General features: G+C 42.0%; 1 protein-coding gene across 1 annotated transcript; it reads right to left on the bottom strand.

Annotated features, from left to right (window-relative positions):
* Nucleotides 1-5,862: 5,862 nt before the first annotated feature.
* c1ql3a (complement component 1, q subcomponent-like 3a) lies at nt 5,863-10,713 on the bottom strand. The gene is made up of 2 exons (XM_084566086.1): nt 10,108-10,713; nt 5,863-6,321 (listed from the first exon to the last, which is right to left on the bottom strand). Exons 1-2 carry the CDS (start codon nt 10,696-10,698, stop codon nt 6,142-6,144), a joined length of 771 nt encoding a protein of 256 aa, XP_084422212.1. The 5' UTR covers nt 10,699-10,713; the 3' UTR covers nt 5,863-6,141.
* Nucleotides 10,714-18,141: the final 7,428 nt, after the last annotated feature.

The raw sequence follows: 18,141 nt of genomic DNA, 5'->3' as shown, positions 1-18,141 counted from the left end.
CAGATTGTCTTACCTCCTTTCGCAGAAACTTTCTGTGTGTAGCAGTGAAATCTTACTCAAACACTTGTTTGTCCTTGGAATTTTACACCTAATCGTCACTTGAGCAACTAGTTCCGTTAGATTGGGTTAGATTAGTGGTCAGCAGTGTCTACTATCTCTCCCTATGCTTCTCCTTTCTAATGGGAAAATTAAACGTGGTCTTTTAAATATTAGATCTCTTTTAGTTAATAACTGATCAGTAGATGGATCTATTTTGTTTGACTGAAACACTGCTGCAGCATGCTGAGTATGTCAGTATAGAAGCTAAGCAAATGTTTTAAGTCACTGAGGTGTTACCACGCCAGAGCTGTAATCGATGCGCAGGTCCTTAAGATGAATAAAACACAGTCTGAGACAAAACTGAGACAAAACTTTTCATTAATGACTCATTTCATTTCATTTATTCTTCACCAAAGCATGGATCAATATAACTCAAACACATAATTACAAATTGCAACGTGCAATAATTGTTTCACAAACCTCTGGCACAAGTTTAGTCACAGGTAGGGGTTGTACCAACTAGTCGATAGTTGACTTTGACGCTTTAAGCATCAAGTCGACTAGACACTGATCACGTCACGTCGTCAAGCTCCACTCCCGCTACGTGACAGTCTTCCACCAACTCTGAAAAGTCCCGTGCTTTCATCATACTCAGGCACAAAGAAACTCAGACATCTAGGGCAAGGAGCCGTTTGGCCTTGAGGACCGTCAGACACTGCCCACAATCTGTTAGCTGTGTAATGCTCGCTTCCGAGACAACTCCAGTGAAGGCACCTTTCTTGAGTTAAGTTTGGTCGGGTCCAGTCCGAGTGTTTGGCATGCCTGGCCATTGGTCAAGAGTCTGCAGTATAAAGTCAGACCCACTGGTGGGGCTGTGCCGAGTCAATCAAGGTTAGTCCTCTGGTGATGTGGTCTGCTGGGTTTCAGGCTGAGTCAAGATATCTCTCACAGTATTCCAAGAGCAGATTCATGCCAACAAACATCCTTTTACAATGCTAAGGGTCCAGTGAATGTCCTCCAGTGAAATAGTTAGTCCACCCCAAGCATTTGATCGATAATGACACAACGTACGCTGCAGCAACTTTTCATAATCTTCTTTAGAAGCACATATTTTCCACATATTCTCAATTCTAACTTTAGATAGTTAGATTGCATGTATTAGCCACACTGTGATACCAAAACTATTCTAATCTCTGAAGTTTTGATTGACACCTCTTTGAAGTCTCCTTTGACCATGTCCATAGTTGCACAACAGCCAGTGAGTGGCACCTGCTCTTATTCTTTCGTATGAAGCTCCAGCCACTTGCAGCGCACTTTACTGGTGAGTGGTAGCTAATGGATTTCTGAAAACAACAACATGCAGGTTGACAGGTGGTGTTTCTTTACAGAACGACCAGAAATGTGCAGTTACAGTACCACCACACTCAACATACGTAGCTCCGGTGCAGGGGGTTATGCCGTCCAAAGCGTTTATACCTGCTGGTGTGTCCGTATTGTTATGTATGTACCCCATAGTAACACTAGCTGTTGTAAGTGTAACCTTTCATCAGAGAACCAGAGATCATCACTGTACCTTGGTTACCAAGGGTCTCCAAATGGTACGATGGCACGTCTGCTGCTATCCTTAGAAAAACTGTGTAAAATACAATATTGTCAAATTTGAAACTGGACTAGATAAGACTTCAAGTTGTGGTCCCATTGTGTTTTCCAGTCCACACCACCAAACTACAGTTATTTTGAAGGCAAATATTATTAAAAAAATAAATAAAAATAGGTGGACATAAAATCTTATTCAGTGTATTTACTTATTCACTTCTTTATTAAGTCATTTTCATTCTAGTTGTTTTCCTCTGTTTCTTTTGTAGATGTCTAAAGAGTGGCCACATGCCTTCATTGTACTATGGATAATGACAATATTCAGGTACACTACTGGTCAAAATTTTTTAGAACACCCTAACTTTTCCAGTTATTTATTGCAAGTGCCACATATTTATGGGAACTTCTGCAACAGACCTGGGAAGAACTTTCTGAAGAATATTTGATTTCTATTGTAGAAAGAATGCCACGAGTGTGTTCAGCTGTTATATCTGACAAAGATGAATCAAACGTTTAGAATACATTTTGGTCTATAAATTGATTCCATGATTTATTTTTCAAGTGCAATGAGACACTAAACTGAATAATTTTCAGTAAAAAACTGGAAAAAGTGTGGTGTTCTAAACTTTTGACCGGTAGTGTATATATAAGTTCATTTATTCATGTGAGGCGCTCAAAGGACAAGCTCCCTCACACTGCCTCATCATACCATATTACCCCAAATGCTTCACTCTGAATGTGCAGACTTGGGGTCCCTAGAGTGTCAGAAAGGAGAATGGGAAGCAGAGCCTTCAGCTATCAGGCTCCTCTCCTGTGGAAGCGGCTCTCAGTTTGGATGGGAGGCAGACACGCTGTCTACTTTTAATGTTAGGCTTTAAATGTTCTTTTCTGATCAGGCTCACAGTTAAGGCTGGCTCAGGTGATACTGAACCATCCCTCAGTGATACTACAATAGCTCTAAGCTGCTGGGGGATTTGAGGCACTGAACATATATTCTCTACTTTCTCACTATCCATTCATTCATGTACTACTACTGTATGCTATGTCATTTACTCTGTGTTCCCCTGTCGATCATAGTCCCATATTGAGCTGTAATACAGCTACAGATACCGCTGAATACATTAACTTTATGATCACACATCTTTGATGAATACCTTCAGTGCTGGCTCCATGCGTTCTCTCTGTTTTTATCTAGTATAAGTCTCTCATTTAACACGCATGACATAGTGTATTACACTTTTAATGTAATTTACATATGCTGTGTAAATGTTGCTCTATGTGCTGTCTGCTTGAGGCAGAAACTCACCTGCAGAGATAAACATCAGTACTTTTTCATCATTTATTAGCACATATGTTCCTGCCAAGTGGGGGCACTTTCATCATTTTAATTTTATGAAAGCGATTCATTCATAAATAGGTTGACATTTTTGAAAAAGCTATTAATTCCATTTATGGTGCCAAGGTTAGTACAGACAACATAAAAGCACAGAGGGCCCCAGCTGGATGAATACCAAAAAGAAGTGTATTAGAATCAATAGTGTGGTTTTTGTTTCCATTTTCATGCATGTATGCTTTACTCAGATATATATTTGACAGATGTATTTATCGTCTTGATCCTCCTGCTGCTTTCTTCTCTGCTCTCTCTTTTCCTGTCTCTCTACCAAGCTGGCCTCAAGCAGATAGGTATCCTCATTTGAGCTGGGTTCTGCTCAAGGTTTATTCCAATTAAAAAGAAGTGGCTTTGTTGCCACAGTTGCCTAGGTGCTTGCTCTGGGGGTTTCAAACTCCGCGTTCTGTAAAGCGTCTGGAGACAGTTGGAATTTTTATAGACGCTACATAAATAAAACTGAATGAATGAATATCACAAACAGTGTATCTACAACACCACGTGTCTTTCCCACCAAAGGCAAGAACTTCAAAACAATCCACTTTTTTTTTTTCAATTAATTGGTTGATTATTTAAAATCATTTAATATGCACTCTTCCAGCAATCTGTACAGTAAATAGGCAGAAAAATAAATAAAGTTTGCATCGATACAATATTTACACAAGATGCCAGTAACAGCAATGTATTTTAAGACAATCCCTAAGGTACACTACACAGTAATGTGATTCTCTTCTTCTTCGTTTTACATTGTAATTGACATATACAGTATATGCAATGAAAGCATAGACATTTGCATCAAAACTTTGTGCTAACTATGGTACTCAGAAAACTGGCACTACAAACAATTGAGTACACTGATATCTTCGACAAAAGCTTAGCAAATTAGACACTTTAAATGCTTGCATAGCACTTTGATGCTAGCAAACCCATACGAATATTGGTATGTATGTTAAGTGCATGCTTATAGAGGACTACAGTTGTTGTGTAATAAATTAGGCCATGCAAAGTTCCTGAAAGTCTAAACCACGTGTTTAGTCCTCATATCAAACTTATTAGTTATTAGACCGCCCCAAAAAATCCAAATTTGGTTAAGGTGGCTGAGATAGTATGAGCGAGTATGAGCGAGCACCAGGATTCAGTAGTCTGGCACGTTGTTGTTGGTAATGTATGCACGTACAGTTCTGCACATTCAGTGCACTCTTCTGTGCCACCAGCTGTACACAAACAAAACTGTTGAAGATTTGCAGAATTTTGAAAGTTTTGTGTACAGTCACTGCTCCACAAATGCCCAGAAAGATGACTACAAGACCTAACTTCTACCCATGGGCTTAAGACAGCTTGCAGATGTTCTTTTCTAACCGTCGGTAAACGGCCATCAAGCATGCAAGCAGGGTTGTGGCCAGGATTTTAAAAAATGCCAAGGCCTTCCAAAAGAAGCTACCCCAACTTCATAGGCAAAGTTTGTCTTCCAAATCAAATTGTGTTGTATACTGGGTCCAAAAACATATCAATATTCGGACTTCAACAGGAGGGCACTGGCCAGAACAGGGAGTTGCTTATACGGCCTCATTTCCCATATTAAATTGTGATATGTTTTTTTTTTTCTTCACGATGGACTGATTAACAGCGACACAGTCATACACGTCACCTGAGCACTTCTGAGTTGAATTCCCAAAACTGGCTCTGATTGGTTGTTTTTGAGGATTGGCCAGTTGCGTGCAGAGGTATTTTTTTTTTCTCTGCTTCATTTGAAACTGTATGAGGAAACAGCTCCTCAAAAGTGAAGCCAAAGCAAGCAGAGCTCCCCCTGGTGGCTGGCTACAGTTTAGGTCATAAGGGCCAAACTAAAACACTGAAGTACATGTCAATTTATTTTTTTTAAAAGATGGTTTCTGACATTTTAGATAGTTAATACAATGTTGATGCATGATCAAGTGTCAATTTTTCTGATAAATTTCATGTCAATTAGTTATCTGATGCTATAGAAAGAGGATGTAATGGCGACTACAAGTTGCCATGCCAACTGCTCCGTGAAGCGGTCCCATAGGACTGTGACTGTTGAAAAAATACATAAATAAATAATTAATAAGTACAGCGTATAATCCAACATTTCATTGCAACTGGTGGAGGTAGAGCAGAGCGCAGTATTAATTAAAACGTGAGTGAATCTAGAGCAGTGGTTCTCAGTTACCACCTGTCATGCCCCCGCTAGGGGACAGAAATTTTTTCACGCAACTTAGTACGAGGCTAACAGTGCTTTTTTATTTACTGATTCTGCACTCACAAAATGACTGACCTGTTGGCGATACCCTCCCTCATTTCTTTACACCGGTGTTCTTCTTCTACTGGGTTGAACAGGCAGCCTGTTGATTAGTTTGAGTAATGCTGCCACCTAGTGACTGGAGGCTTGTTTATCTTCTCCGCTATTTGAGAAGTACTGATCTAGAGGAAGTGTGGGTGGGTCATTGATAACCCGGATCCGTGTGGCTCCACTCTTGGACCGTACTGCGCAGACTCTGGCTCTAAACAAGATCACAAGATGCCACCGCCAGTATCCCCGGTAAACTAGCGTCAGTTTGGCCAATGCAATGAAGTGGGGACGTATTGTCCATATTTATATACAGTCTATGGTTGAAACACGCCTCATGATGAAATCCAGATTGTGTGAACTGTGTCTGGCTATGCCGGTCCAGTCATTTAAGGGAGATGGGAAAAATTGAGAAATACTATTTCTATGTAAGTTGTTCATTTCCCCTTTCTCTGAAGTCTTGGTTTAAATGTTTTTGGGCTTGATTTGTTGCCAGAAAGCTTGAGGCACAGTCAGGTATAAAAGTGAACTGTGTCTGACTGTTCTTTGTGATAAAACTAAGTGATACAAGTAAAACCAAGCTGTGCATTCAAGTGTGACATAATGACAAAAGGGAGAATATGGTTTGATCCCACACTGACAAAGCAACCTGATCACTTCTACTGACGGCCATGATGACGACCATATATGGAAAATAAAAGAACATAAAGGTTTGTATTAACATTCACATTCATTTTATTTATAGAGGGCGGCATTGAAGATGAGTTCCAATAATTGAGGAAACAAAGCAGCGATTAAAGAAACGTGTTGCCTAATCAGCGTAGATGATGAATCCAGAGAACGTGCTGTATTTGTTGTTGTTGCCTCCGTGAGCTTTGCCTCCATCTAGTTTAATGTAGATCTCGTCTCCTGGCTCCAGATGCAGCACAGCACTGTTACTGGCATAGTCATAGTTCTGGTCTGCATCCTGGGCTATGGCACTGGCACGCACCTGTGGAAATGCGAGGGCGCAGACACACACATAAACACACACGGTGCTATGTAAAACATGTTGGTATTATTCGTGTCCACAAGCTTAGTAATACAAGTATGCACTAAGTCACAGAGTTGGCTGAATCTGATCTGACTAATAGAAAAAAACTATTTAACAGGCAGGTTAAGGTGTTATTATTGGTTTTCACTGTGTGGTATTGTGCATTTCCAAAGCACTTGTAGACAACATATTTGATGTGTGATGGCTCAGGGTTAAATGATGTGCCGTAAAGGGTTGCGTTGAGCTTTTTTAGGGACTCAAAGCATCACACGAGTAAGCCTCTGTAAACAATTAAAAACAGCATACACCCAGGTTTATAGGTCAACGTTTCAGATGCAAATGAGTATTACTAATTGTCTATTATTACATATACCATTTTTGGCTGCATGGAAGTTGTCATAAATGCCTGTTTTATCCAAATGTGTTTTGTTATTGGGCCCAAAGAGCCTTGTCTTTATCCGTGCTTGGTCAAGGAGGTGTGTTCCAAATGTTGCCTCTGCATTGCGTAGTGATTTTCCAAACTATGCACTACTTCTGCTTCAAAAAACTTGGTGGAATGTGCATTAGCATATGGCACTAATGATAATATGTGCCCCAATAAAAATACATCAGTTCTTTTCTTAAGTTTAAACCATATAAATGTCCCCACGTGAAAGGGTTTTAGTCAGATTTGATCCTTATTAACAGTGTCCTATTTAAATGTAATGCTGGCTGACTGCAGTGCTGGTTCGATCCACCTAGATGTATGGTGATTCATTTGAGGTTGAGGTGAGACACCAGTAATGGATGAGCAGAGCTGCTATAGAAACACAGACCCAGGATAACTGGTGCCGTACCAGAGTCGCATGTGTGGGAACGTCTCCATCAGGAAGCAGCTATTATAGCCTTATTTGGTCAAATGCTTTCCAGACAGTTCTGGCCAAATTGACATTAGCCTCCTCTGCCCGGCCCAGAGCATTTCAGACTTTTATCTTTATCTAGACTCTTTTGGGATCCCTTCTTTTGTCTTTTTCTTGCGTCTCATATAATGTTGTTATTATCATTTAGTTAATTGTCATCTCGGGTAAAGATGATTTTATTCATTTTAACAGTAGTGCAGAACAGGAAGAGACATTATACTCAATCAATTTACTAAAGTATAAGGATGTACTGTATACCACAAGGTTAAAATATTCCATTACAAGTCGAAGGTCCTCTATTAAACATACACAAGTAAAGATAAAAGGAAAAAATGAACGTCAGCACATTGTAATTAAATTAATAAAATGGTGATAGGCTTACTTCCCAGTTAATTAGGTACACTAGTGAAAATAAATGCATTCTAATACTAGATTAGCAGTAATTCAGCAGTATTATCATTTTGGAGGGGGTAACTTGTGTTGTTAAACTTAACTGACTGAATTAAACACAAATGTGTTTCTGTTATTTAGCCTAGCACACTGACCGCAGTGGGAAATAGAAATGTGTCGTTACAATACAGTTTAATGCAAAATGCACCGAAACACCAAAATATTAATCCACTTGGTTACATTTATTGGTTGTAGCTGTAACTGGTTGAGGGATCATATTGATATAATATATGTTAAATGGATTCAATTGTAATGTAGAAGACTAAAATATGGAGGAATACAAAGCAGCAGCAAGTGACCTCCTCCAGCACAGACCTTCAGTATTCCAGTCACAGTAAAAAAAAAAAAGAAAAAGGAATGATTCCCTTCTCTACTGTTTCTCTAACCTTTTCTTAAAATCAGAAGAAAAAACATTTTATTTTATATTTATTATTATTATTATTATTTTTTACCATGTATCAAGACAAAGCCAAATGCAACACAGCATTTGTATGTGACACTTTACTGAGGTAATATCAACATCCCACTTTCATCCTACTGTTATTTATTTTTATTTTTTTACATTGTCTTTAATGCATTTTTGACCTTTCAGACAAATTTTCCTCTCATTTCCCGGAAATCAGCGCGTTGAAGAAATGCAGGTCCACTGACGAACGAGCGAGACCTCAGTGAGGTATGGTTTCTTAATTTGCTGATTTATCTGGAGTATCAAATGATTACTGGTAGCTTGGGAGGAGGTCGGTGGACCCTGGACAACAGAGGGCAGGCTAAGGAAGACGGGGATCGCTTTCCACACGCTCTGATGGACTGATGGTTTTACAGAAAACGGCCAAATGAAAAGCCGCTGAGCCCTACGTGGTTTCAAGATGTAATCAGTTTGGATGACAAATAATGCAAGTGATTATGGGTTATTTGGAACAGTATATTAAATAGTAAACAATTCATTAATTAATAGTTTAGGACTATTATTATTATTGTACATTAATGCACCTTTATAAATGAACACTGTAGATAAATAAAGGACACCCTTGTCTCTCTGTTAGTGGATTTAAATGTCAGAATGTGGAAAGTCTTGCCCAGTGTTCACGCTGCAGAAATGATCAATTGTTTTGATTGTGGAACTCAATAACCTCCTGACTACCAGGAAAATAAATATTGCCCAGTCACATTTTTCTTTTTAAACTCCCCAATCTTTGTAAGGTAATTAGAATACTGAAAACATTTTTAACATATCATATAACTGATGGACGACATTTTCCTTAATGAGAAAGAGACAGGTACCAAAGCCCCACCCCTTCTCATTTGGTATCACTGAAAAGCCCTAAATGTGTAAGGTCCTTATTCAGTAGCATGCAGTGGGTGGGAGACATTCAGGTTCACAAATGTCCCCCACAGAGGACAAATCTGAACTACTGGTAGTCAGGAGGTTAAGAGACCAAATTAGTGAGGCTTTACAAAGTACAGCAGCAGCCCTGTTAGGAGCACGCCTCTCAGCATCTCATTTGTCATGTTGTTCGGCTCTGCGGGTTTAATCCCAGAGACGGCGTGTTCACGGTGCAGAAGTGTTACAGAGGCAGGCTGACAGACAGACAGATAGACAGACAGACAGACAGACAGTGTGCAGTGTGCTTGGTGTACAAGTGCTGGAACACTGGCTTGGCACACGGATTAGATCTGAACACAGTACAGGAGGTTTCACTGTTGAGCCAGGAGACAGCAAGGGGCCCCTGTAGGCTATCATCATCATCTTATTATTACTATTTATAATATTAATATTATTATGTTGCTGTTGTTGTTGGGGCCTTTCTTTAGATTAAAAAGTATTTTTTTTTCCCTTTATCTTCACGTGGACCTGTAGCTTTGAATGCTGGTCGTCTTTGAGTATATCTATTTCTTTTCCATATAGCTCAACCAGGTTAACTGAAGATTAATTACTGGATCTCAAAATGTGAGCCTGCATATTGACCTCCTTGAGCATTGAACAAGTGCTCTGACTCGTGCGTAATTGATGGGAAACCTTCCCCCCAGCTATGAAGAGAGCGATAATAACTGCTCATCTTCTCTTCATATTCACACTTCTAACTTTCTGTCCAATTAAGCTGATCAATCTGTGCATCTTTCCTCTACTCGCCCCCTCTTCAAGGTGCCAATTCCCTGCGCGTCCATCAATACGCACATAGATTTCCTGCTCTTACTACACATGCATGAATAAGTGGATCTGTCCGCGGCCGTGCCTGTTCTGCTCACAAGAGAAACTTTAAGTGGAGTCATCAGACCGCTTCGTATCGGCTGGTATTAGTGTCGCGCAGCCAGCCACAGAAAGCCCGTGGGGGAAAAAAAAAAAAAAGTCGCACTGTGTTTAAATCTTTGCGTCTACGTGCGCAGTTTGCGTTACCTGGTTGTTTTTGCACAGATCAGCCCACATGCTGGTGCCGTCGCCTCCGCGCATCAGGACGTGGTAAGTGAAGAAATAAATCCCGGGGATGGAGCAAGTGAACTTTCCAGAGGTCGGGTCGTAGTGGTTTCCAAGGTTGGTCACCACGTCGTCAAACTTCAGCACCTCGTATCCCTCGTGCTGCTTTTTGAGCCCTGCGTAAAAGGCGATCTTGGGCACGGTGCTGTAGGTGGCCGCGCTAATGGCACTGGCCGCTGCGCTGGGCCCCGGAGGTCCTGGCAAACCGGGTCTGCCCTGTTCACCTCTCTCTCCGGGTGGCCCAACAGGACCAGGCGGTCCCGGCTCACCTGGAGGTCCCCTCGCACCCGCCTTACCCGGGCGACCCGGTTCCCCATTCGGACCCTGGATAAAAGTGGGTAAAGAGTGCACGCGGCTGTTGTCTCGGACCGTGTCCGCTGTGGCGGTGCTGCTTGGAGATTTGGTGCCGTACGGGTCGCACACCATCCTACAAGTACCGATCATCTCGTAGTGGCCCGCGGTCCCGGCTGAGTTGACCAGGACGGGGATGAGGATGACCAGAACCAGGACCATAACGACAGCCAGGACCCCCGCCACCAGCAGCCGCTTCCTGCCGACCAGCCGCGCCAGAGCAGGTCGATCCTGTCGTCTGCTTTTAGGTGAAATGTTGCTGGCTGGAGAGAAACCCCTTGAAAGAAAAAAAAAAAAACGTAGCAGAGCTACTTTGTTAATGCTGATCAACTTCCTACAGCAGACCCGCCACCACCTCGCGTCTTGGCATCCTCGTCTCTCTCCTCACCACACTTTCTTTTTCTTTTCTTTTTTTTCCTGCAGCTTATTAAAGTGTCCGTGGAAGTTCACCTCTCTGTGATGTCCGAGATCACTGAATTCGGCATCTCTGAAACACTCCTCAGTGCTAGAGCCCCCCCCCCCCCTCAGATGGAGCGAAGCATCTCCACAGCAGCTGAACTCTTAGAAGGATCCAGGGCAGATGGGTATGTCTGGACAGGGCGATCAAGAAGTACAAAGCCCTGAAACACAGCAGAAACATCAGTCGGGGAGGGAGGGGGGGTTGTGTCATAAGGCTCAGCCATCCAATAGAAACAGGACATGTTATATTTTCTTTTTTGTCTTTTCTTCTTCCAGATTTGCCCGTGATCTCCAGTGTTTGCTCTGTGACATCCTACCTAAAAATTCCATTAGTTCCAGAAGAACACCAATCTGCATAGCACTATAATAACATTAACAGTGGAGATAATAACAATTATTATTCCACTTATTGCTCTGCAGGGTTAGAATATGATGTTGACTAAACTTAAATATCTTACTTTAATAGTTTTCATAAATAAATAATTAAATATAGCAATGTAATTATTCATCACAAGGAGCTATGGACTTTTATTATTATTATTAACATGATCGATCACTGCACACATGGCATATCTTACTTGTTAACGGGTGGATTTAAAATGGTATCTTTTGTAGGGAGAATTCAAGGATTCAAGTAAACTGTTTGCACATTGTTTCCTATTCTTACCCAGATCTACACCTTTGACCAGCTTAATAATCGCAGCACGCCGAGGCGTAATGGTGGTTTTGTCACTAAACTCAAACTAACCTCACATTCACCGTCCTCATTTGTCCTCCAAACCCTTTTACCACGAAGAGACCCTGAGAATGAGCTGCGAAGGTAAAAGAGGATCGTTCCATTGGCTTTTCTCTCAATATCCGTTGGTGAATGATGAATTGCTGAGGAGAGCTTTACAGGGACTGAAATATGTCAGATACTGAAACTGGATAGAGCAGCAGTAATAGTAGTAATTATAAACTCCACGACACCACTAACGCCAGGATTTATGTGGCAATGCATACGGGCTATCACAAAATACAAGCTACCCCTCCTCCTGCTTGTGAAGATGACGCAGACTTCCTCAAGGAACTCAATAACTTTTGTTGGGAGGTTTGAGGCACTAAATAGCACTTATGCGGCGAGAGCTGTTCCCCAACCAAGATGAAGAGGCACTCCGTCTTGACACAGCTGATGTGCAGAGGACTCTGAGAAGAGTCAATACATGGAAGGCCCCGGGACTTGACAATATACCTGGGTGGGTGCTCAGGGAATGTGCAGGTCAGCTGGCTTTTGTTCTAACAGACATTTTCAACACCTCGCTGGACCAAGCCAAAGTCCCATCACGTTTCAAGACTGCCACTATCGCGCCAGTGCCTAAAATAAACCTCAAATCACATCACTCAACGGCTACTGGCCCGTCGCACTCACTCCCATTATGATGAAGTGCTTTGAGAGGCTGGTAAAGGAGTGCATCATCTCCAGACTCCTCCCACATTTGACTTCCAGTCTGCCAACCGTCCAAAACGTTCCACTGAGGCCACCATCTCCACAGCTCTTCACCTGGAGGAGAAGAAGACTCACGCAAGACGCGGATGTTGTTCCTGGACTTCAGTTCAATGTTTAATACCATCATTCCACAGCCTCAGGTGGACAAAGTGGGCCCCCTGGGCAACTGGCTGCTAGACCACAGTCGGGTTGGACAGAACACCTCCAGCGTCATCAACCTCAGTACAGTCTCCTCTCAGAGCTGTGTCCTGAACCCTCTGATGGCACACAACTGTGTGCCCAGGTCTGCCAACTACATTGAGACGTTTGCGGACGTTCCACCAGTCGTGGGCCTCATCACGATGACCTCGATGTGGCCTACAGAGAGGAGGTGGAGCTGCTGATGGTCTGGTGCAGAGACAACAGCCTGATCCTGAACGTGGACAAAACCAAAGAGATCATCGAAGGCCTTGAGGAAGAACCAGCCCAGCCACGCCCCACTTCTCATTTAATACTCGACTGTGGAGGTGGTCAGCAGCGTTAAGTTCCTGGAGGGTGCCCGAGGAGGGACGAGGAGGGCCCACCTACCCCCGCCCATCCTCACTACATTCTGTAGAAGCATTCTGACCAGCTGCCTCTCTGTGTGGTGTAGAGGCTGCAGCGCCTTTGACTGGAAAAATGTGAGGAGAGTGGTGAAGACAGCGGAGTAGATAATTGGGACTCCTCTTCCCTCCACTCATCGCACCAAAGCTCTCCCAGCTGAGTGTGCCTGACTCCTTCTGTAGGTGGATCACAGACTTCCTGTCAGACAGGAGGCAGCATGTGAGACTGGGAAAACTCACCTCCGTGGAGTCCCAATTTCTGGGAACCACCCTAACCCAGGCCCTCAAGTTACTAAAAAAGCACAACAGAGGAGGTACTTCCTGTGGCGCTGAAGAACATGCCGAAGTCATCTGGTCCGCTGCTACCACTGCCAAGAACAAAGGCCAACTGCAACATATTATTCTCTCTGCTCAGAGGGTTATTGATTGCAATCTACCTTCTCTTCAGGACCTGTATGCCTCTTGGAAACTGCTGCTGCAACTCCTCTCACCCTGGACACAAACTTTTTAAGCAGCTCCCCATAGGGGAGGATGCTGCGGTCCATCAGGACCAACACCTCACGCCACAGGAACACGTATATTTTCTATATTTCTTTATTGTTCGATTTTCCGGACTTAGCGTTTATTGTACTTACCACCACAACAAATTCCTCATATGTGCGAACATACTGTACGTGGCATCTTTTGCTAGCAGAGAAGTTATTTTTATTAAAACTAACAAGAAACGAACAGTACAATATTGAAAAAATGCCTCCAAAAGAGTATATGAGCATTAGGCTTGTTCATGAAGAGCACAGGCTAGTTAACATGCCATTAACATGAGAGGAAATACTTTTGTTGTATAATATCGTTATTAAATGTAATATTGATCATGAAATAATTAATAAGTTATGTTGATAAGATGTTCACGGCCTCCTAGGCTTGACCTCCTAGACTAATGTCAATCAGTTATCTTATTTCACTGGAGATCAAATAAAGTGGCTCTGTCCTTTAAAGTAGATGATGAATTAAACATTTTTATGATGATGCCATGAAAAACTTCCCAAAAATGATTGTAGTGTATACAGGACTTCAGGACTCCTCCAGGACTCTGGAGGTTATTTGGTTATTGGGAGGTTTATTAACCTGCATAACATTATAACCAGACGCCATACTAGCTCCTCTCTGAACCACTGGTAGGAAATCTGCTGAGACTGTTGGGGCAAGCCACTGTAATGGAAACCAGGGGTTTCATTACTACATATGTACTATGTTGACTCATCATTGTAATAAAATGAATATTTACACGTGTATTGAGTCGTGTTTTATTGAGCTAAATGTTTACAGTATTTTGTAAAAGTAAAGGCACAATGGAGATTGAGGAAGCGGGGGGGGGGGGGGGGGGGGGGGGGCTTGGCCATCCTGCTGGTGTGAAAAGAAACCTCAGTCAGTATGGTTTGATCATTTCTGAGAAGAATGTTCGTTAGATTAAGTCATTTTGGATCATTACATCCTCACCTAAATTCAGATATCACTACTCACCTCTTTCTGGTTGTCTCCTTAGCCTTGAGAAAAACAAGGTTAGGCATGGCTGATCACCTGCTTTAGAACTCATGGGTTTCACCATTATCATAAGGGGGGCAAACATTTTGATTTATTTAGTGTCAGTAACAATATAAATTGTCTCAAGCTGATGCTGCATCTAGTCTGTCTTCATACTACATATGTGAATTGTGTATTTAGGCTAAAATCCAACCACTCTTACTAAAGGTCATTAAATGGTGAGCTATAAAGTTCCATTTGACTATATTTAGGGTATAGTGTGTGACCACACTGTTACATAATAATACTTACATGAGACGTGAGTTTTGTTATGTGTAATCTCTTTTCCATGTATCAGTTACTGCAGTTATGTTCTCTGGAAGTCTACAGAAAGTTTTATTTCATGAAAATATTTACAAAGTATTTATTAAGGAGTTATCAGGGGTTTATAATCATTTAGAAAGTGTAAGTAAACTACTAATACACTTTTAATTGTACATTTATACATCTCATTATTTACACATGTACTAACAGGTACTAAGTATGTTAAAGCATGGTTTATAAACATGCATGTCTCATATGTGTAATTAATGGTTAATTAAAGTAGTTATAAAACATTATTCATTATCAGCAAACTATGTGAACTCATGAGGGTTACCTATGCCTTGTAAGCATTTATAAAGTGTTATTACAACATATAGCATCCATAAACCACTTAATTTATAGCAACTTATACCTTTTTTGTCATAACTTCATGTTTAGTATCTCAGTTATCCAGTAGTTAACAGAAGTATATGTCAAAATAATCAAATTTATTATGAAATGGAGTTCATCATTGAGGTCAGTGTATTGTGAATTTACGACTTGTGATTATGTGATTAAGTGATACAGTTTATTCTTTTAATTAATCCAAAAAAATACCAAGCAAATCTTGTTTGTGCATGAAGTGTCGTTACACCACACACAATAATACGGTAACTAGACATTAAATTGCACTTCAAACTTAGCTCAGCAAAAACTCCAGGGCCGTTGACTTACTTGTTCCCGTTGATGGCCCTTGTCTACGGCTGAGTGGTTTATATGCTGGGATCAGGGATGGAGCTAGCAATCAGAGAATTAATTGTAAATCAACTGTAGCTATATAGTGTACTTATAAAGTTCTTGTTATAAGAATAAACAAAAGGACTGAGGCAGTAACCATATGAGCAGTGATAGTGCTTTATATTACAAGCGTGTAGGCTGAGAATCATATATAACATGAAGGAATGGATAATTGTGAGTAATTAACAATGGGCAGGTCTTGGTGGGAATACAGGAATACAGAGTCATGGGAAGAAACACCCAGTTAATGATGTGCAATAGTGAAACAGAAAAGCATGGAGAATGAGAGAGAGAGAGAAAAGGCACTAGAGGAGATGTGCTCGGTGCATCATTAGAAGTCCTCCAGCAGCCCAAGTCCATAGCAGCATAACTGAGGGATGGTTCAGGGTCATATGAGTCCGCCTTAACTGCAAATTCTATAAAAGGAAGGTTTTAAGCCAAATCTTAAAAGTAGAGGGCGGCTGCCTCTGGGAGCTGGTTCCACAGGAAAAGAGCATGTAGAAACAGTAAGTAAACCTGCATTTAAATAGTATAACAATCCATGTTACTATGCAGCCGTATGTAGGGAGAATTATATTAAATCATGTTTAATTTATATTAAGGCTGCATATAGAGTGGATCTTAATTTTTTTGGAAAAGCTGCTGCTGAACATTATGCCAACCGTCAACCAACAAATGGACGCCCTCCAATGTAGGTCTGTGGTCTTCCTGCAGCATCGCCTCCTCAAGCACCTGGATTCCCCTGGCAACTTTGGTAAGATCCTGACTTTAAAGCCATCCAAAGGCATTGTCAGCAGAAACAAAGCAGTTGATCCAAGGATTTCTATCTCCTTTATACAATCGATCAACATTCTGATCACCTGCCTAATATTGCATGGATCCACTCTGAAGGTGCGCTGTGGTATTTGGAGCCAAGACGTTAGCGGCAAATGCTTAAAGTACAACTAAGTTACAAGGTGGGGCCTCCATCGATCAGATCTGTTAGTGCAGCACAAACGAGCGCTGGTGCCAATAGGTAATATTGGCTCATATTCCTGAACAAACAAATACACAAGTATATTATTTCAGTTTTGTTTGCTTGGTTGGGTTCTCTTTGTGTACTTTGAGGTCTTCAGGAAAATCTGCTGAAGTTTTGAATCATTTTTATGGAGAAATGTAGATAATTCTGGAAGCCACACAAACTTTTAAGCAGCACCGTTAGGCTATTACATACTCCACGAGAACAGTTTGTCGTTCGTTTCCTTGAGGTAGCAAGAACAAGAACAACATTTGTCCTGGCTAGGTTATTTATACTTCACAAGAAACTCAAGTGCAGAACTCCTGGGCGCTCACTCTCATCGGGATGGTGGAGAGATCATGTTCTTTGAGTTCTCCAGTGCTTTGAACACCATCCAGCCCTTTCTGATGAGTGAGAAGCTCTTCAGCATGGGTGTCAGCTCCTCCACTGTCTCCTGGATTGCGGATTACTTGTCTGGCAGGCCGGTTTATGCGGCTGGGGGACTCCCTGTCCTGTACTGTTGTCAGTAATGTGGGGTCACCTCAGGGGACTGTCCTGTCTCCATTTTTGTTAACTCTTTACACCTCTGATTTCCAGTACAGCTCTGGGTCCTGCCACCTGCAGAAGTTCTCTGATGACTCTGCAGAGGTTGGGTATATTAGAGATGGACAGGAGGTGGAGTACAGGACACTGACTTTGCCTGGGACCACTTTGTAGAGCAAACTGCCTACTCCTGAATGTGGACAAGACCAAGGAGCTGGTCATTGACTTCAGGAGGAGTCCACATGAACAGCAGATAGACTGGAGGGAGTCCCTCACTGTTGTCCCTCCAAGTGAGTGTGGGGACATTGTCCCTATTTATATACAGTCTATGATTGATACTCAAAGCGCTTTACAGTCACAATGCACCATTTACCCACCTGTTTACACAAGCACAGAAACATTCACACACCAGTTCCAAGGATTTTGAGCAACTTGGGTTTCAGTGTCTTGCTCAGTGACACTTCGGCATTTGGCCCGTGTGTCGGGAGATCAAACCGCTGGTTCGTGGGCAACCCCCTCTCCCCGCCTACTGCGCCACAGCCGCCCCGCATCTTGTGGTGGGCTTTTGCTTACTTCTCTGCCCTGTGTCACCGCACTCATTAAAGTGACACTCGGCTTCCCACAGACAATTAAGTCTGCCCTGACACACATGCCACCTATAAATCACATTGTGAAAATCAATGGACTTCAGCCAGCCTGGGACTCATTGTTTCCTTGGAAAAGTGTGAGATGAAACGAGATGAAGTGAAAACAAAACAGGAACAACATCAGCCAAAGGGACTTAGGACAAACACATCAAAGGATGCAGTTAGACATGGCTTCAGGGTGGAGGTGATAGTTGGTGAAGGGTCAGCAACACATCTATACTCCAAATGAATATTCGAGTGACATTCTCTCAAAGTTATCTTAATCATACT

Source organism: Chelon labrosus (assembly GCF_963514085.1).
Source record: "Chelon labrosus genome assembly, chromosome: 18".
NCBI lineage: Eukaryota > Metazoa > Chordata > Actinopteri > Mugiliformes > Mugilidae > Chelon > Chelon labrosus.
Note: the sequence above shows the minus strand (reverse complement) of the source record. Positions and strands in the feature narration are given on the sequence as shown.